Source organism: Bufo gargarizans, chromosome 3 (assembly GCF_014858855.1).
Source record: "Bufo gargarizans isolate SCDJY-AF-19 chromosome 3, ASM1485885v1, whole genome shotgun sequence".
Classification (NCBI taxonomy): Eukaryota; Metazoa; Chordata; class Amphibia; order Anura; family Bufonidae; genus Bufo; species Bufo gargarizans.
Window position 1 is genome coordinate 259,701,391 of NC_058082.1, and position 21,416 is coordinate 259,722,806.

Consider the following 21,416-nt stretch of genomic DNA (forward strand, 5'->3'; position numbering starts at 1 on the left):
GGACCAACCGGGTTTGCGTTTTGTTATCCCGAAACGCCTAGACCTTCTCTACCCCTTTCCACGCGAGGCCGTGGAACAGTGGTCCTCCCCACCAAAGGTGGACCCGCCGGTGGCTCGCTTGGCGGAATCTACGACCATTCCGGTTGCGGATGGTTCTTCCCTCCAGGATCCGGTGGACCGTCGCGTGGAGTCGCTCTCCAAGTCCATCTTTACGGCGAGCGGTTCGGCGCTGCGTCCGATTTTCGCATCCGCTTGGGTAGCCAAGGCGGTTTCGGAGTGGTCCCTCCGTTTGAGCCGGGACGTGTTATCCAACCTCCCGCCCGTGGAACTCGAGTTGTCTGCGCTCCAGATCTCCCATGCGGGGAAATATCTCTGCGAAGCGGCACTGGACGCTGGGTCAATGGTGGCCCGTGCCTCGGCTCTCACCACTTCGGTTCGCCGGGAGTTATGGCTCAAGGCCTGGAAGGCCGATTCTTCCTCTAAACGTTCTCTGTTAAAGCTTCCGTTTTCTGGGGCTCGGCTTTTTGGGCCGAAACTGGATGTAATAATCTCAGAAGCTACGGGTGGGAAAAGCACCCATCTGCCCCAACCCAAAGCGAAGCGGCCCTTTCAGTCCAGGTCCGCGTCTTCACGTTTTCAGTCCTTTCGCCGTTTCTCGGGCACCCGTTCAGTTCCCACCTCCGCGGCGGGGCCGTCCAACCAGGATCGGCGGAAAGGTCCGTCTTTTAAGCCCCAGCAGGCCTGGCGTCCGCGGGCCCAGCAACTTCGCACAGCCCCAAGTAAGCAGCCTTCCGCATGAAGGTTTGTCCCTACCCTCGCAGGTGGGGGGGCGTCTTCTCCTGTTCCAGGACATTTGGCACGCCCACATTCCGGACGCATGGGCGCTCGAGGTAGTTTCTTAAGGCTACAAAATAGAATTCAGATCCCTTCCCCCAACCGTTTTTTCCTTTCCCAGCCTCCCAGGGATCCCGTCCGGGCCGCGGCTTTCTTGAACGCCGTCCAGTCCCTACTTCTGCGGGGGGTGATTTCTCCGGTGCCTCCGGAGGAAAGTTTCACAGGTTTTTATTCCAACCTGTTTGTGGTCCCCAAGAAAGAGGGCGATGTGAGACCGGTGCTGGACCTCAAACTTCTGAACCGTTATCTACGGGTTCAGAATGGAATCTCTTCGTTCTGTTGTGGCCTCGTTGGTGCAGGGGGAGCACATGGCGTCTTTGGACGTGCAAGATGCGCATCTCCACATACCTATCGCTACCATGCACCAACGGTTCCTCCGATTCGCCATCAAGTCGGATCACTTCCAGTTCGTCGCTCTGCCATTCGGTCTGGCGACGGCCCCGCGTGTGTTCACGAAAGTTCTGGCACCCCTTCTGGGGATTCTGCGGTCCAGGGGCATTACCCTTCTCCCATACCTGGACGACATCTTAGTCAAGGCCCCTTCAGCGTCGCAATGCGCAGACAGTCTTCGGATTACAATGAGCACGCTCACTCGCTTCGGGTGGATTCTCAACCGGGGGAAGTCTTGCCTGTCTCCGACCACTCGGATCAGGTTCCTGGGTATGACTCTGGATTCCGAGGCTGCCGTGGTGAGTCTCCCTCTGGACAAGAGTTCGGGCATTCGGAATGCAGTGGATCTGCTCGCCCGGCGTCGCAAGGTGTCGATTCGCGACTGCATGCGAGTTCTGGGGCTGATGGTGGCCTCATTCGAGGCGGTACCGTTCGCCCAGTTCCACACCAGGGAGTTTCAGCGGCTCATTCTGTCCTCCTGGGACAAGTCCCGGGATTCACTGGACCGCAGGATCTCGCTGTCTCAGCCCGTTCGCGAGGCTCTCGCCTGGTGGATGGTTCCGGACCACCTGTCGTCGGGGAAGTCGTTCCTGTCGGTGTCATGGACGGTGATCACGACCGACGCCAGCCTCCGCGGTTGGGGAGGGGTTTTCAGTACTCGGACGGCCCAGGGTGTCTGGTCTCTGTCGGAGTCCAAACTACCCATCAATATCCTGGAGCTCCGGGCCATCTACCTCTCCCTTTGCCATTGGACCACCGAGTTGCGGGGCCGTCCGGTAAGGATACAGTCGGACAACGCGACAGCGGTTGCCTACATCAATCACCAGGGGGGGACGCGCAGCGGAACGGTGATGGACGAGGCCGCGAGGATCCTGCAGTGGGCAGAGGCCCATGTTCCGGTGATCTCGGCGATTTTCATCCCGGGCGTGGACAATTGGACGGCGGATTTCCTCAGCCGTACGACGGTGGACGCGGGGGAGTGGGCTCTCCACCCGGAGGTGTTCGAGGACCTTTGTCTCCGGTGGGGTCGCCCGGAAGTGGATCTAATGGCATCTAGGTTGAACCACAAACTCCCGTGCTTCCTGTCTCGCGCAAGGGACCCGGTGGCCTATGGCGTAGACGCACTCGTGGCACGACTTCAGTTTTCTGTATGTGTTCCCGCCGCTGCTACCGCGGATTCTTCGCAGAGTCAGGATGGAGGGTGTTCAGACGCTCCTGATTGCCCCGGATTGGCCGCGCCGAGCTTGGTACTCGGAGCTCGTTCTGCTCCTGGGGGACGCGCCGTGGCCTCTTCCACTCAGGCCCGACCTGCTCTCACAGGGCCCAGTCTTCCACCAGGGTTTACATACGCTGCGTTTGACGGCGTGGCTATTGAAACCTTCCTGCTGAAGAAAAGGGGTTTCTCGGATGCGGTCGTTCGCACGACGATTAGGGCTCGGAAGCCCTCCTCCGCGAGAATCTACTATCGTACGTGGAAGTCGTTCCTGAAGTTCTGTGAGGACAGGGACCTCCCCTCTAGGAGGTTCTCCCTCCCTACGGTATTGGCCTTTCTTCAGGCGGGTTTGGAGCTGGGTCTGGCCCTAAGTTCGTTGAAAGGGCAGGTTTCGGCCCTTTCTATATTTTTCCAGCGTACGCTGGCGGTGCTGGGGCCCGTCAAGACCTTCATGCAGGGGGTTGCGCACACAGCGGTTCCATATCGGCCACCGTTGCATTCCTGGGACCTGAATTTGGTGCTGGTGGCACTTCAGGCCGAGCCGTTTGAACCCCTGCGAGAAGTCTCCCTCCGCATGTTGTCATGGAAGGTCGCATTCCTAGTTGCCATTACGTCCATACGTCGGGTATCGGAACTGGCGGCAAGGAGCCCTTCTTTGTGTTCCATCAGGATAAGGTGGTGCTCCGGACGGTGCCGTCGTTTCTGCCGAAGGTGGTGTCGGCGTTCCATGTCAATGAGGACATTGTCCTCCCTTCGCTTTGCCCTAAACCTTCCCATCCTAGGGAAGTGGCGCTTCATCGTTTGGATGTGGTGCGGGCCTTACGGATCTACCTGGCCGCAGTAGCCTCCTTTAGGCGAGCGGATTCTCTGTTCATAGTTCCGGAGGGTCCTCGGAAGGGTTTGGCGGCATCCAAGGTGGCGATTGCTCGGTGGATTAGACTGGCCATTCACGAGACCTACCACTCCAAAGGCAGGGTTCCTCCGCCTGGTATAACGGCTCGCTCTACCAGGGCGGTCGGGGCTTCTTGGGCGCACTTTCACAACGCTTCGGCGTCTCAACTGTGTAAGGCAGCAACTTGGTCTTCGTTGCACACCTTCACCAAGTTTTACAAAGTGCATTCGTTCGCTTCGGCGGATGCTGCTCTTGGCCGTAGGATTTTACAGGCCGCAGTGTAGTGGCTCGACTGTGGGAGGTGGAGTCAGCGGTTTTTCCCACCCTGGGGACTGCTTTAGGACGTCCCATGGTCCTGTGTCCCCCAATGATATGAGCGAGAAAACGAGATTTTTGTGAACTCACCTTGTAAAATCTCTTTCTCGCTTTATTCATTGGGGGACACAGCACCCACCCATTGTTGTTGGTTTCTACTGAGACCAGTGGTCCAAGTTGCCGGTTGGGACTGAGGTCAGGTTCGGTTGTTTGGTTGGACTGTGGTCTTTGTTTTTGTTTTGTTTCAGTACTTTTCTCCTACTGCTGAAGCACAAACTGATATGCTCTCTCCAGGCTGGAGGGGGTATAGCCTGCAGAGGAGGAGCAAACAGCTTTCAGCCTAGTGTCGCCTCCTAGTGGCAGCAGCAAGCTATACCCATGGTCCTGTGTCCCCCAATGAATAAAGCGAGAAAGAGATTTTACAAGGTGAGTTCACAAAAATCTCGTTTTCACACTTGCGGCAGGACGGATCCGACAGGCTGTTCGCCCTGTCGGATCCGTCCTTCCGCTATTTCGCCATGCCGCCGCTCAGTCCCCATTGACTATAATGGGGACGGGGCGGAGCTCCGGAGCAGTACGGCAGTTCGCGGTGAGAGGCCGCCGGACATGCAGGACTTTTAGTCCGGCGGCCTTTCGCCGTGCTGTGCCGGAGCTCCGCCCCCGTCTCCATTATAGTCAATGGGGACGGAGCAGCGGTCCGGCGAAATAGCGGAAGGACGGATCCGACAGGGTTAACAGCCTGTCGGATCCGTCCTGCCGTATACGGAACCATTCATTTCAATGGTTCCGCAAAAAAAAAAACAAAAAAACAAAACGGAATGTACTCCGTATGCATTCCGTTTCCGTTCCGTTGAAAGATAGAACAGGTCCTATTATTGCCCGCAAATGACGTTCCGTGGCTCCATTCAAGTCAACGGGTCCGCAAAAAAATTAAATAAAAAGGGAACACATACAGAATGTACTCCATATGTCTTCCGTATCAGTTCCATTTTTGCGAAACCATATTTTGAAAATGTTATGCCCAGCCCAATTTTTTCTATGTAATTACTGTATACTGTATATGCCATATAGAAAAATGGAACGGAAACACAACGGATCCGTGAAAAATGGACCGCAAAATACTGAAAAAGCCATACGGTCATGTGACCGTATAACAGCCTCATCTCCTTTTCGTTAGAATTTTTTTTTTAAAAGCGCCAAGAAGCTTAAAAAGTCACATATTATGATGTGAATATTCCGTGCTCCATAAATTTGCAACTTTTTTTTTTATGCCTCAACAATGGAATAAAAGGTTTGATTAAATTTTTACAGTATAAATCCTATCGGAGCATAGGAAGATGATAGAGGGGGAGCCCAAGATGCAAGTCATCTTTGATTCACATGGATCCTTGTTCATCTAAGTGGCTATCATGCCGTAGCGTTTCCTACCAAAATATATGTTTGTAAGTGTACATTAATTCACATTTTTAATAAAGCTTGGCTAACCCCTTAGAGTCACATAGAGTAGATGCACAAGACAAAGCTACTTGAGCACCAGAACTCATGCCGCTCATACACTTACTTGCAGGGCAGGGGCTTAGTACATAGAATATGCTCCACCAGGCACTTCTGCTCTGCAGCCAGTTCTTGTAGACTGTCTTTATCCTCTTCACCTGAGACAAACAGATGCAGAATAATTGGGACACTGACAGCAGACTCCTCTTTCATTACCAGTGAGTGGCAATTACATAAAATAAGATACCTGCACTGAGAAACTTCTCCAGTCTGCTGAACCAAGTCAGGCCCACACTGTGAATGCCAGCCACGTGAGTACAATGATATCGCGATGGACACACTGGGTCTAAAATGAAAAGAGAGCCTGGTTTAGGCATAGAAAATGTCTCTACATAACTGCAGCATATCCACCGCCAGCACGGGGGCGTCTAAGTCATCGGTCTTAATAAATGTGCCCCACATTCTTTTTGATGCCTTGTAACACCATAGGGCCTAGGCCATTTCTGAGCCGACATGTTTTTGCCTCAGCATTCTAGACCGTAGGGGTGGGTGATATGGCCTTAAATCTATAGAGATATATTTTTGAAGCATGTGCGATATATTATTTTCTTCTGTATGTATACAAAAAATACAAATTAATAAACTTTGCAAGAAATTTCATCAGCCCCATGCCATTTGCCATCAGTCAGCGTCTGCCCCATGCCATTTGCCAATTGCCAGACATGTCCCCCAGAGCCAGTGCCATCAGCCCCATGGCATTTGCCATCATCAGACATGTGTCCCCCAGCACAGTGCCATCAGAAGATGATTAGGTTCTGGCCATCCTTTGCAAAAAGGAGATTTTTGTATTACTTACCAGTAAAATCTCTTTCTCGCTCTTCATTGGGGGGACACAGAAACCGTGGGTATAGCTATGTCCTCTAGGAGGCGTTGACACTAGTAAAAGCTGTTATCTCCTCCCCTGGCAGCTATACCCCCTCCAGCCTGGAGAGAGAGCTTCAGTTTGTGAGAAGCAGTAGGAGAAGCAAGCCAACCAAGGAGAAAACACGTGGAGAACCAACCATGTCCAAGGATCCAACGGAGCCCAAACCAGCGACAGCTACAACTGTGGCCAGACAAAAATACTGGGTGGGTGCTGTGTCCCCCAATGAAGAGCGAGAAAGAGATTTTACTGGTAAGTAATACAAAAATCTCCTTTTCTCGCCCATATTCATTGGGGGACACAGAAACCGTGGGACGTTCCAGAGCAGTCCACGGGGAGGGAAAAACCACAGACCCATGGAGCAAGCGCCCCTGCAGGCAACTAAGAACTGCCGCCTGAAAAACCAGGCGGGCCAAAGGCGGCGCCCGCCGATGCATCAATATGCACCTGGCAAAATTCAGTGAATGTGTGTAAGAACCCGCCCTGCACAACTGCACGGCCGAACCTTGAATCCACCGAGCCCAAGAGCGCCCCCGCTCTGGTGGAATGAGCCGTGACACCGAAGGGCGGAACCCTGCCCCAGGTGCAGTATGCTTAATCAAATGCTGACGTGCAATTGCCAGCCTGGAGGCCGCCAATGCCTTGCGAGGAGCCTCCGGATGACAAAAAAAAGGAGAGACTGTACGCCAGAAGAAACCGGAGGCTGGCCAATAAATCATCCAAGCCCTGACCATCCAAATGACCTAACTCCCTCATCCTAGGGTGTAAAGGGGAGGACCCAGAGATCAAAAGGACAGTTTCTCCATCGAAATGGAAAGCAGAGACCACCGTCGGGAGAAAGGAATGAACGGGCTGGGGAACCGCTTATCCCTGTCCGAACCAGGAGCTACTCTTTGAGAGAGCGCCCTAACCCGGACACCCATCTGATAGATGTGATAGCCACCAGAAAAAAAAAAAAAAAAAAAAAACACACACCTCCTAGGACATCCGCAAGGGTTCCAGGGGAAATTTTCGGAGCGCTGACAGGACTAAGGTCAGATCCCAAGACGATAAGGAAGGACGGTATGGGGGAACCGTCTGTGCCCTTCCCTGAAGGAAGGTATTATGGGCCCTGGGTGAGACAGAGGACGCTGGAAAGGATACACAGCGCCAAACCTGACCCAGTAAGGAACTAATGGTCAACCAAAAAACCCAGGACTTCAGGATCCACACCTGCTAAAGGGAAGCGTTCCAAGGAACGGTACGTGGCCACCAATGTCCCCCGAGCCGAAGAGGCTTGTGGGGAGACTGAGAAGCTGGTGATAAACCACCGAGAAAGGAACGCCTAAATGAGGCATGTCCAACCGCAAGTCAAGGAACCAACATATTGGATAGGTGAAAGTAGAGACTATGTGAGAATCACCGGCGGTGGAGTTCCATCAGCGACCGTGTATTGACTGGCGTAGCAACACTGATTGACAGAAATTTCGACCAGACCAAGACTGAGGGAATAAAACTCCTGCCTTGAGGAGGAAGAATAGAAGGGGTGTGCCAGGTGAGGAACGAAACTCCATCAACCGTCGTGACAGTACCCCCGCACAGCCAGGCGTCGTGAGTCTCGTAGTCTAGCCATGGAATGTGCCATGAAAAAGGCATGACTACACTGGACTGACATGGCAGTCACTAGTTAAGTCCCAAAAGAGGTAGTTGTAGAAACGGTTAGCACACCCAGGACCAACAGGTAGGATTCACCTGTAGGAGGAGGAAAATAGAAAAGACGCCACAGCCCAACAGTCGGTCCAGAACAAGACTGGAAGAAAAACCCACAGACCCAATACCCCGCATCAATGTAGATGAGGGGAAGCTATAACGTGTGAGCTACCAAGATTTGCGAAGCCCATTCCCCATCTGAGCCTGGTAGTACACAGAAGTAGCCACTGGATGATAGTGATGGTGCCATACTCCGCCTAAGGAGGAGGCCATACAGCGTACACCACCGATTTCAGCGTTAGAAGAATCCATCAACGGACGAAGGAACCGTGCAGGAGGAGCCAGAGACTGTAATGGTTACTCCAGGACCCCCATACCGCAGGAGCTGCCGCGTGCCCAGCCAGCACAAACTGAGGGGCAGAGTAGAGGAATCCGGTAGAAGCCATGGTATCATACTGCCCCAGGGAAGGAGAGCCAACCTTCAACACTCCACCTGGGAAGGGCGTTGAACAGAAGCAACCGCCAAGCCAGCGTCAGGGTAAAACCCTTACTTGAGGGGATGCCCCAATGTAGCGACTGCAAACACTAGTACCAGCGTAAAATCTGCACCAGCGGAGGAGAATAGGCTGCAATTCTAAACCAGAGTGCCAGCGCAACCACTTCCTCCATAAGAAATAGTGGAAGGAGAATATAGAGTCAGTGTAACACTCGACTCAGTGGGACGTAATCACAATATTACGTGCTATGGTGTACGTACTACATATAGTTGAAGACACATTGGAACAGTGGAGGACCATGGAGATGGGGAACACTGGGACAAATGAGAGACGCTGGGCAACCCCCTGAGGAGAGAAGTTGTCATATTCATGGAAACAGCCACAGTATCTACTGGCGGCACCGAAATACCAGTAGAGGAAAAATAAAGGGCACCAGCGTGTAACGATACTCGCTGAGCTCCACTTGTATAAGAAAGCCAAGGCACCTATAGCCGTGGCGTGGGTGAAGTGCAACATCAAGATGTGCACCCATTCCCCACGGAAGTGGACCACTTGTGGAAGGGGCAATGATGCAAAAAAATCCCACCAAGAAAAGGGGAAACGCTTACGGCAAGCACAGCGCTCGCGGCAAGCCCTCCACCATGAAGTGTGGCAATGCAGAAATGCATCTAGCAGGAACTGAAACCAAGTAGAGAAAAATACGACTCTTACTGAAAGGGCAAGGCATATGGAGAGTCCCGAATCCATTCCCCACCTAGGTAAGGGGGTAAGACAGACAGTAAACACTGAACCAAGGATAATGCCATAGCGCCGCCTATGGAAGAGGGTAATCCACATAGTACTGTCCCCAGTGGGAATGCAGTTCCGCCACCTAACTAACAGGGGGAACGCCTACCGCCGGCACTGCAAAGTTCTAGGACGGTAGACCCCAATGAAGTAAGGTAATATCCCAGGGAGTACTGCATCCAGCAGTAGTGCAAATACCCCGCCCAACGAAGGGGTAATGCATACGACAAGTATTGCTGTCTACCTCGGACGCCATTGACGCTAGGGAGGAGGGGTGGGAATCTGGAGGTGACCAAGGAGGAATATATATCCTGCTCAGGCCAGCTGTGTTTAGCCTTACCTCTCAGAGTCCAGCCATGGCAGTCGCAGGCTCGCCGGTGGGATTTATGAACCAAACTACCCGGGGGTGGAATAGGAACTTCTAGTGAATCACTCACCGGATAGCGCAGGCAGTGTTCATCAACCAAACGACACCAGAGGGAGATTGGGAAGTCCGGAGACCCACCATTGGAGTGCGCATGGATTTCGCAGATAGTGATTCATCAACCAAATTACCCCGGAGGGTGATTGGGAAGGCCCAGATGTCCACCAATGGACTGCACAGGTGGAGAATATCAAACAAACGAGCCAGGAGGGTGATTGGGAAGGTCCATCAGTGGATTTTGCAGGAAGCGATTTATCCATCAAATTACCCCGGAGGGTGATTTGGAAGGTCCAGACATCCACCAGTGGATTGCGCAGGTAGTGCTATATCACCCAATGACCTCGGAGGGTGATTGGGAAGGTCCACTGGATTGCGCATGTGATGCCTATCAACCAAACAGCCCGGAGGGCGATTGGGGAGGTCCACCATTGGCTTGCGCAGGCAGTGCTCATCAACCAAGCGACCCCGGAGGGTGATTGGGAAGGTCCGGAGGTCCACCATAGGACTGCGCAGGTAGTGCCTATCAACCAACGGCCCGGAGGGATTGGGAAGGTCCGCCATTGGATTGCGCAGGCAGTGCTCATCAACCAAGCGACCCCGGAGGGTGATTGGGAAGGTCCGAAGGGCCACCATAGGATTGCACAGGTGGTGTCTATCAACCAAACGGTCCGGAGGGCGACTGGGAAGGCCCGGAAGTCCACCATTGGATTCGCAGGTGGAGAATACCAATCAAATGACCCTGGAGGGTGGATTGGGAACTTAGAGGTCCTTCTCTGTCCGTACTAGGACACAGCCCAGTCTGACACAGACAGAGTGGTCCAGCGGCGATGAGGCCTGATGGTGCAGGACCCGAATCTTTTATGGACTTTCTTTATTGTTTTAAAAAAAACATATGGGACGCCCAGCCTCAGGGGACGAGGAAGGGGTTAAATCATTGAAGCCCATTGCTCTGCAGGTGGGCACTATCCTGCACTAGCCTCAAGAGATGGCTGGCCAGGAAGGGTTAACTGCCTGAAAACCGGGGGTGAGGCTGAGGCTACGGGGGGGGGGGGAGGGTTGGGGGACGGAGTAAGGCGGGAAGAGTTTGCGCCGGACCTAAGCCCCCTCCTCCTCCACACCCGGGCATGAATTTGCGGGGCCTAGTAGGCCGCAAAGCCAGGACCTAAGTTGTAACACGGCCGACCGGAATGAACTGTCAGGCCACCCGTGCATAGAGGTGTAAGTGCGCCGCTCGGTCCCTACATCACATCCGAGTGCGCTCTCTGGTCGTGCGCGCGGGTCCGAAGGAAGGAAGGGGTAAGGCCCCGAAAAGAAGCCGGGGCCTAAATTTAGGGGCGCCCGGAAGAGTGCTGGCGGTTCTTTACTGGAGCAGCACGATTAGCGCTCGCTCCCTGGATGGGCGGATTATGGCGCTGGGGAGCGGGAACCTCCTCTGCTCCCCTCCTGTAGCGAGGTAGCAAGCGCCCCAATAAATAATACAGAGCACAGCGGTGTGCACGGCCGCCCGCGGTGCCTAACAGTGACTCAGAGAAAGGGCCATTAACCCCCTATGCGCCTGTGGCCACCCCCTCAGAAACAACTATAGAGTGAGCGGAACAACAGTGCCGCTACTCAGCCAGTGCCGGCAAAACTGGGCACTTACTATGTCGGCAAAGAGGGGAGGGAATCGACCAAAGTCCAGGGCTAGGGATGCTGTCACAGAGACAATGGAGGGAGGGGGAAGCAGAGAGCCCGATGCTTGCCAAATCGGGAGGGAGGGAGAGGACACTCACCTAATCCCGTGTACTTACCTTATCTTCCTCCTCTTCTCGTCACCCTCCCTAAGTGGGCCCATAAGGTACCTTCTCCAGCAGGGTCACCTCCTCAGCAGCTGGCACCGGAGTGGCAGGAGTCTGGAATGGCGGGAGGGTCTTCTCTTTAGTGGACCTAGGTGACCCCTTGGCTGGCGGGATGCAGGGGAGCGAGGCTGCCCTGGTCCCCTTGTCTTCTGTGGGGGAGGCAGCAGTGCGGGTGACCGGCACTGGCGCAACTCGACCCCGGGAGAATAGGGAGGCGAGGCGTCCACTGTTCTCCCATTTGAAAAAGAAGGAAAAAAAATAAAATAAAATCTTCAGGAGATCCCTGAAGCTATACCCACGGTTTCTGTGTCCCCCAATGAATATGGGCGAGAAATAATCCTTTCCTTATCCACTCCCCCCCCCCCCCCCACCCATCCCCGATCCTCCAGCAAGAGTCCCCGTTATTATACTTACCTTTCCTGCAGGCTGCTCGGCAGCGGCCGGCTAATGGAGTCCGCAGATGCGGCGTCTTCTTCAAGCACGGGGCAGGCTGACGCTGTGTGCACGCCGGCCCTGGCCAGTACAGCATCAGCCCGCTCAGTCGGGAGGCCAAGGAGCGGTGAGCCAGAAGCTTCTGCGCAATCATATCGCGGGTCGGCAATATACACAAAATCCATATTGTGGCACTCATATCGCCAATATCACCCACCCCTACTAGACCATATAGCATTTATTTATTTTTTTGCTTTGTTCATGCAGAATGAGGCTTTGTTTTTTTTGCCATCGTACTTCACACTGCCACCATTTTCGTCAGGCATGCATTACATTTTTATTAAAATTTTATTCTGGAGGTGCCAGCAAACTATTTATCCCATATAGGGACTTTAACTTTACATTTATTCTTTTAGTAACAATATGTTGGCATTCTTCCTGCGCTGAGAAATATGCATTGGCACATACCAGGATGCCCTAATGGGCATAAACACTAGAACCTTGTCAGGCCCTGGGGGTTCCTTCCTATTATTGAAGCACTGGACTAGCTAGAGGTCAACTACCAAAGCTGGGGGTTTCTCCTGTCTGTATTACAGTCCATCACCCACTATTGATCTAGTGGGCATCCTAGCACGGCCCGCAAGAACAAGATCATGGGGTGAGAAGTGGCTCTGATTAAAAACACTCCCATTTCGGAAATAAATACACGTGCCCGTGATGAAACAAATGGCCATATGCAATACTCTAATCAGACCTGTGGCCTTTTTCTTTCAGAGACTGTTAGGCCCCTTTCACACGGGCGAGTTTTCCGCATGGGTGCAATGCGTGAGGTGAACGCATTGCACCCGCACTGAATCCGGACCCATTCATTTCTATGGGGCTGTGCACATGAGCGGTGATTTTCACGCATCACTTGTGTGTTGCGTGAAAAACCGCAGCAAACTCTATTTTGTGCGTTTTTCACGCAACTCAGGCCCCATAGAAGTGAATGAGGCTGCGTGAAAATCGCAAGCATCCGCAAGCAAGTGCAGATGCGGTGCGATTTTCATGCACGGTTGCTAGGAGACGATCTGGATGAAGACCCGATCATTATTATTTATATAATATAACATGGTTATAAGGGAAAATAATAGCATTCTTAATACAGAATGTATAGTACAATAGGGCTGGAGGGGTTAAAAAAAAAAATTTAACTCCCCTTAATCCACTTGATTGCGCAGCCCGGCTTCTCTTCTGTCTTAATCTTTGCTGTGCACAGGAAAAAGAACCTATGATGACGTCACTGCGCTCATCACATGGACCGTCACATGATCCATCACCATAGTAAAAAAGATCATGTGATGGACCATGTGATGAGCACAGTGACATCAAAGGTCCTATTGCTCAAAAGGAGAAGACAGAAGAGATGCTGGCTGCGCGAACAAGTGGATTAAGGCGAAATTATTAATAATTTAACCCCTTCAGCCCTATTTTACTTAGCATTCTGTATTCAGAATGCTATTATTTTCCCTTATAACCATGTTATAAAGGGAAAATAATACAATCTACACAACCTTGAACCCAAACCTGAACTTCTGTGAAGAAGTTCGGGTCTGGGTACCACATTCAGTTTTGTATCACGCGCGTGCAAAACACATTGCACCCGTGCGACAAAAACTAAACATCGAAACGCAATCAAAACTGACTGCAATTGGGTACCTACTTACGCGGGTTTACCGCAACGCATCCGGACACGCACGTGTAAAAGAGGTCTTAGGGCTCTTTCACACGAGCGAGTTTCCCGTCCAGATGCGAGGCGTGTAGTCAACGCATAGCATCCGGACCGAATCATGATCCATTCATTTCAATGTCACAAGCGTCGTTTTTCATGCATCATCTTTACGTTCAGGAAAAATAAAATATATAAAAATTGCAGCTTGTTCTATATTGTGCAGCTCCATAGAAGCGAATAAGCTTTTGTGAAAAACGGAAGGCTCCAGGAGCGTTTTTTCACTGATGGTTGCTAGGAGATGTTATTTTTCAGTTTTTCTTCCACGTGCGTGAAAAACATATGCAATCGCAGAAAATAACTGATTGAACTTGCATGCAAAACCATCAGTTTTAGGGCTCGTTCACACAAACTTTTTTTGCGTTCCGTATACGGGCTGTTTTTTTTTTTTTTTGGAGTTCCATATACAGAACCATTTATTTCAATGGTCCCGCAAGAAAAAAACTAAATGTACTCTGTATGCATTCCGTATTTCCGTTTTTCTGTTCAAAGATAGAACATGTCCTATTATTGCCTGCAAATCACATTCTGTGGCTCCATTCAAGTGATTGGGTCAGCAAAAAAAAAAAAAACACATACGGAATGTACTCCGTGTGTCTCCTGTATCCGTTTTGTTTTTGCGGAACCATCTATTGAAAATGTTATGCCCAGCCCAATTTTTTCTATGAAATTACTGTATACTGTATATGCCATACGGAAAAAATGAATGGAACTGGAAACACAGCGAAAACAAAAAAAAACGGAACGGATCTGTTAAAAAGGGCCCGAAAAACACTGAAAGCCAAACGGTCGTGTGAACAAGCCCTTATCCTTAGGAAATTACCTCTGTGTAGCTTAATGGGACACGAGAAGTCGGTCTCAATGGATTCTTCATCCTCCTCTGTAAGTTTCAGAGCTAGTTCAAGCTCAACACATTCAAACACATATAGGGACGGGATCGGGTCAGTGCTGGGGATCCAAGACTTGTCAGACTACAGGAATACAAATATACAGACTGAAGCTAGGAGAGCCATAGAATAAAGCAAGCAGCCACTTATGCTGTCCCATAAGGGATGATAAATATTCATTAAAGTAATAAATCACTACCTAGCCAATAATATAGATGAGAACAATGGAACTATTAGCGTCTAAGTAGGTGTATACAAGAAGATACTGAAGACTGGAACTGGATTTCAAAACCAAACGTTACACAGATAGACAAACAGAAAAAGTTCATCCAATTGAAGCAGATATCATTGTGACAGCAATAGCTTCAGCGCAGGTAAACCTGCTTCCAGAGCCCCGTGCAGGGGCTGATGGGGCAGTTCTTAAATGTAAAGTGGTCCCTCAAGTTACAATATTAATTGGTTCCAGGACGACCATTGTATGTTGAAACCATTGTAACTTGAGTAATCGGTTCCAAAACCCCAAAATGTCATCCAAGAGAAGAGAAAATGAAGATGTAAGAAAAATAAGCAGATAACTAAGCCAGATAAAACCAGACCTTCACATATAACAGTCAGGAAGAGCTTCTAACTAGTAACTAATCCAGCTATTTCACCAGAGAAGTGACCTTGATTGGTTGGATCCAAGTCTGAGACATTGTAGGTTGGGTCTAGTTCCAACTTACGATGGGTCACAAAAGACCGCTGTATGTTGAAAATATTGTATCCTGAGACCATTATATCTTGAGGGACCACTGTACATACACCCTGTAGGAGCGCACCTATGAGCCCACTGAATATATACATTAAAATCTCTTACATTTCTACAGGTAATTACTTTTTCTGAAGAAATATGTAACAAACATGGAATAATATAGTTCAGGTCGTCACAAACAGATCTGTTACTTACACTCTGCTCATCATCATCTTCTCCTTCCAACACCACACAGTGATATAGGAGTCCAGATTCAGTCGCAATCACAAGAATGTTTGGGACACAGGGCAAGCAAAGCACTGAGCAGGCATCGTACCCGTAGTTATCCTCAGCCGCAGGGTGCATAGGGAGAGGGCCTAGCAGCCTGCCAACGTTGCTGCTGCTGCAAATACAATACAGCCTGTCAGACACAGTCAAGAGGACAACTTTCCGTTCTTAACCCTTTTCAAGACAGGCGATTTCAAGTTGTTGTTTTTTACTCCCAGCCTTCCAGGAGCCATAACTTTTCTAGTGTCCCATTCACTACGTATGAGGGCTTGTATTCTGCGGGACAAGTTGTACTTTCTAATGGCACTATTTAATATTGCATACAATGTAGTGTTAAGCTGGGAGGGGGATTCCAAATTACCATATTCTGACCCTCTTTTTCTATAGTTATGTCTACAGGTCTGTAGACAAATTTTTTGCAGTGATTCCATTTTGGGGTGTATATGACTTTTCATTACATTTTTGGGGGGAGATTTAGCCACAAAATGGTGAATCAGCCATTTTGACTTTTTAACCGATTACGGTGTTCACTGTACAAGAAAAATACATTTATATTTCAATAGTTCAGGTGTTTTGGGACATGGAGGTTTTTTATTGTGTATTTTTATTATGGGGAAAGGGGAGTCATTTGAATTTTTTTTATATGTTTTTTTTTTTTCAAAAAAAGGACCTGAACATGCGTTATTGAGATTGCTTCTCCTTAGGGTACTTTCACACTTGCGTTAAAGTTTTCTGGCATTGAGTTCCGTCACAGGGGCTCAATACTGGAAAAAACTCAGTTTTATTCTAATGCATTCTGAAGGGAGAGCAATCCGTTCAGTATGCATCAGGATGTATCAGTTCAGTCACTCTTCCGGAATTTTGGCGGCGAAAATACCGCAACATGCTGCAGTATTTTCTCCAGCCAAATACCGCAACACTTGCCGGAATGTATTGAAAAAGAAATGTATAAATGCCGGATCCAGTACCAAGAGTTCCGGAAAAACAGACCCGGTTTCCCGGTCTGCACATGCGCAGACCTTTAAAAGTGTGAAGAAAAAATAAATAAATAAAATAAAAAAATAGTACCGGATCCGTTTTTTCCGGATTACACCGGAGAGACTGATCCAGTGTTTCAATGCATTTGTCAATCGGATCCAAATGCCATCCGTTTGCATATGGGTTTCCGGATCTGGCAGGAAGTTCCGGCAACCGAACTGCCTGCCGGAATCCAACAACGCAAGTGTGAAATTACTCTTACACTGCAATGAGTCATTGCAATGTATGGCAGACTGGCCATGTTCTTATGGAGCCCTGCCCCCTGCAGGCCTCCATAAGAACTACAGCTTTAACAAGCTATTACAACTAACAGCTTCCTCGATTTCAGCATTGGGAAGCCGCTCAGGCCCCAGGGGCACAGCAGTCTGGGGAAAGCTGCCTCAGATGCCGTGGTCACAATTGGCTATGGCATGTGACAGATTACAGGTGTGTGATCGGCATTATTGCATTAGCCTGGGCTCTCTGCTGTTTAAAAACCGCAAAAACCCGTCAGTTGTGGCGCCCACTGTGCTCACGTGCAGGCCCCATTTTTAAACCCTGCACTTCCACTGTACATGTATGGCGGCAGTTCTGAAGGGGGTTAAAGAGGACCTGTCCCTACATAGTCTAACACTATCCAATCAGTGCTGTCAGTGGCAAACTGTAGTGGCACAACCCAACTGTTAACCCCAAGCTGGACCTTTATTCATAAGATTGTAGGGAGAAAGGCTTAGCATACAATCATAAGAGTAAATGCTCCAGAACGGTTATTACATGGGGAATACAAGTGGTTACTAAAACATGTCAGAAGAGGTGACTCTCTAAAAGGCAACATTTCAGGCAGCATCTTGATAAATAACCTGCATCTCACACACTGTAGTTACAACACAAATCTACACTCCTGATGCCGCTCTAATAAAGATCTATACCACGGATAAACAGGTCAACACATCTTACCTGCCCTGTAAATCAACGTATATAAGAAAGGTCTCTCCATTCTCGTAAAGTACATAGAGGGGATATGCAGTGTTCTCTTTACCGTGCAGACCGAAACCCCTTGATACGGCAGCTAATGGGCCAAAATTGAACGCCACTGCGATCTCGCCAAGAGAGGCTTTGTATGAGCTCCTGTAACCGAAGAGTGACAGATCTGTTAGGGCTCATGCACACGAACGTATATTCTCTCCGTGTCTTACTTTTTTTTGGGGGGGGGGGGGGGGCGGGCGGCTGTATGCAGAACCATTCATTTCAATGGGTCCACACAAAAAAAAAAAATATATATAATTTAAGTTACTGTGTGCATTCTGGTTCCGTATGTCCATATTTCTGTTCCGCAAAAAAAATAAAAATATAGTATGTCCTATTATTGTCCGCATTACAGATAAGGATAGGACTGTTCTATTAGGGGCCAGCTGCTCCGTTCCGCAAAACACGGAATGCACACGGACGTCATCCGTATTTTTTTGCGGACCGCAAAATACATACGGTCGTGTGAATGAGGCCTTAGCCAAATATCACATCAGAAACTTAATGGAGTTGTCCTAGATGAGGAAAAACTGGGGCACGGGCAGAAGATAGTGTTCAATAACAAAATAGGCGTCACTTACCTGTTGGACCCCCCACCTTTTGTTTACAGGACTGCAGAGAGGATGTGATCACGGGTCTCTAAGGTACTCTACCGGCAGCGCTGGAGCAGTAGGGGTCTTAACAGGTAATTCATGTTTACTTTGTTATTTTATGCCATCCTCTGCCCTAATTTCTCCTAATCCCAGATAATCCCTTTAAAAATAACTATTCATGTTATACAACAGGACAAGGCAATGGTAAAGGCATACTTGTTCTGGGGAAGCGACGTCTCCTCGTCTGCATTGGAAAGTGGAATTACTTTTTCTGCAGACAAATGATCGTGCAGTTTGTATATTCTGTAAAATATATTTAATAAGCAGTTACTTTAGCAATTCATTTCACATCTCATTTAAAAAATATAAATAAATATATATATATATATATATATATATATATATATATATATATATATATATATATATATATATATATATTTATTTATTTTTTTGTGAGGGCCAACAAATGGGTCACCACCTACTGAATACCACACTGGATAGATACTACATATATCTTTTAGGGTATGGCGTGATGAATTTCTGGACCTCCACTACCGTATACAGGGGCGTATCTATCACGAGGCAAACAAGGCATTTGCCTAGGGCGGCACTTGCCAATGGGGCGGCAAAATGCCTTGTTTGCCCCTTGTCCCATCAGTCTCATCTGCCTCCGGTATATTCAGAAGATCCGATGGTATATTCTAACCCCCAGGCGTTCCCATGGTGACGGGGACGCTTGCCTGGGGGTTAGAATATACCATCAGATCTGAGTTTTCACGCTCTCAGTGAGAGCGTGAAAACACAAATCCGATGGTATATTCTAACCCGCAGGCGTTCCCATGGTGACAGGGACGCTTGCCTGGGGGTTAGAATATACAGGGCCCCGCCGCTCACAGGAAAACATTTAAAAACGAATCAGTAACCTAAACTTTATTCATTAGTGATGTCTTTACTGTATACCTTACTCTGTCTTTCAGCTCCGGTAACAGCAGGCAGTACGGGCAGTCGGCGCTCACTCACTGACGTCACGCGCCTGCGCCGCCTAGTGGGAGGAGCAGGCGCGTGACGTCAGTGAGTGAGCGCCGCCCGCCCGCACTGCCTGCTGCTACCGAAGCTGAAAGACAGAGTAAGGTATACAGTAAAGACATCACTAATGAATAAAGTTTAGGCTACTGATTTGTTTTTAAATGTTTTCCTGTGAGCGTCAGGGGGCGGAGGAATCTGTGGATGGCACCGTTTAGGGGAGGGGGAGGGGGATCCGTGGATGGCACCGTTTAGGGGAGGGGGATCCGTGGATGGCACCGTGTAGGGGTGGGGGATCCGTGGATGGCACCGTTTAGGGGAGGGGGATCCGTGGATGGCACCGTTTAGGGGAGGGGGATCCGTGGATGGCACCGTTTAGGGGAGGGGGATCCGTGGATGGCACCGTTTAGGGGAGGGGGATCCGTGGATGGCACCGTTTAGGGGAGGGGGATCCGTGGATGGCACATAGAAAGGGGTGGGGTTTAGAGAGAAAGGGGTTTGGCCTTGACAGGAAGGGGTGGGTCAAATTTTTATTAGGGGGGTTCTGTTTAAAGCTTTTAAAAAAATGCATTTTTTTTAAATAAAAATTAAAGTGTAATTCCACTCAGTTTTTTTAAAATATGATAGAAACTTTTAAATACATAAAGGGAATCAACTCGGTAAAGGAGGAGAGAATATTTAAAAGAAGAAAAACTACCACAAGAGGACACAGTTTTAAATTAGAGGGGCAAAGGTTTAAAAGTAATATCAGGAAGTATTACTTTACTGAGAGAGTAGTGGATGCATGGAATAGCCTTCCTGCAGAAGTGGCAGCTGCAAATACAGTGAAGGAGTTTAAGCATGCATGGGATAGGCATAAGGCCATCCTTCATATAAGATAGGGCCTGGGGCTATTCAGTATATTGGGCAGACTAGATGGGCCAAATGGTTCTTATCTGCCGACACATTCTATGTTTCTATGTTACCTGTAACTTATTAAAATTCCTAATAAGTCTAAGATGCCAACAATGCCTGAGATGTGGTACATTGTTTTACCTTATTGTATTATCAGAGGTCAGTAAAATGAGACGAGGTTCTTGACTCTCACTCGGGTACCATGCTGCCTGCTTCAGAACCAGGGAAGTGGAGCTCGTGAAAATCCTCTCTGCAATGGGGATAGTTCTAAATGGGAAATAAAAAACACAGTATAAAAGAAAATGTTCATGTATATGATTGGAATATGGCACAATAGACTGTCAAGCACGCACGCGCTCAAAAGTGACAAAACTGCCGAAGGACCACCGAATGCAAGTGTGAACACAGCCCAGCACTTTACGAGGAGGGACCATGACACATGCGGAGTGTATATAGCCGACTTTATCTGGCTCAGAGCTTCTAGACTGTAAGAGTTAATGTGACTCACTACTAGTCAATCCCCAGTGAAAGGCTACATGCACACGAACGTTAGGGCTCCGGGCCCGTGCTGTGGACCGCAAATTGCGGTCCGCAATGCACGGGCATAGACAGTGTGGCAGCCGCATGCGGATCGCGGACCCATTCACCTGAATGGGGTCCGCACCACAAAAAAGTAGTGCATGCGCTACTTTCTTGCTGTGCGGAGGCACGGCCAGAAACACCACAGAAGCACTCCGTACTGCTTCCGTGGGGTTCCGATTGTGCCTCTGTGATTGCAGACCCAATCAAGCGAATGGGTCCGCGATCCGTGATGCAGAATGCACACGGCCGGTGCCCATGTATTGCGGACCCACTGTATGCCAAGGGGGCACACGGTCAGGTTCATGTAGCCCACTGATGGACGGGACCCTCCATCACCAGTGCAGACCTGAAGTATTATATTAAACCGCTGGACGTAGGCGCTGATCGTTTACTAATGCTTATTACTAGCAGCATGCATGTGCTGTTCCCATGTGAAATCTGGCCAACCCGTCCTACAATTTGAAGCAATTACAGAACAGTATTTTACCTGCAATTCACAGTTTTTTCACCCCCTTCAAATTCAGAGTTTTTGCCCCAGCGTTTAGGCACATCCAGGACCATCAAACCTTTGCTTCCAATCAACGCAATGTGTTGTTGAGTCGGGTTGAGCTGGACTTCGGTAACATCAAAGAGTGGGGCGTTGATACACAGCAGCTTCTGTAGGATGAATGAAACCCATCAATGTGGTCCTCCTCCTCTATCATGTGTAGAAATATATGTTCATTTTCATAAACAAAAGTCCCTTTTAGAGACCCTCGGGATATTTATATATATATGGCAATGGTCTAATGAGACCTTGAATCCCTGTAGGGGTCCCTA

The 21,416-nt window shown here is 49.4% G+C and overlaps 1 protein-coding gene across 2 annotated transcripts in view; it reads right to left on the reverse strand.

The window, feature by feature from the left end:
• The window catches only part of NUP88 (nucleoporin 88), a 43,831-nt gene that overhangs the window by 20,227 nt on the left and 2,188 nt on the right, over positions 1-21,416 (reverse strand). Inside the window, exons 2-9 of one of the 2 annotated variants that reach the window (XM_044287564.1) lie at positions 21,085-21,254; positions 20,157-20,282; positions 18,312-18,398; positions 17,434-17,604; positions 15,388-15,571; positions 14,378-14,525; positions 5,446-5,544; positions 5,266-5,356 (exon numbers count right to left, since the gene is read on the reverse strand). In XM_044287564.1, coding sequence (XP_044143499.1) covers positions 5,266-5,356; positions 5,446-5,544; positions 14,378-14,525; positions 15,388-15,571; positions 17,434-17,604; positions 18,312-18,398; positions 20,157-20,282; positions 21,085-21,254 — 1,076 coding nt within the window. Of the gene's footprint in view, positions 1-5,265; positions 5,357-5,445; positions 5,545-14,377; positions 14,526-15,387; positions 15,575-17,433; positions 17,605-18,311; positions 18,399-20,156; positions 20,283-21,084; positions 21,255-21,416 lie in introns of both variants that reach the window. The other variant, XM_044287563.1, reaches the window with a different exon arrangement.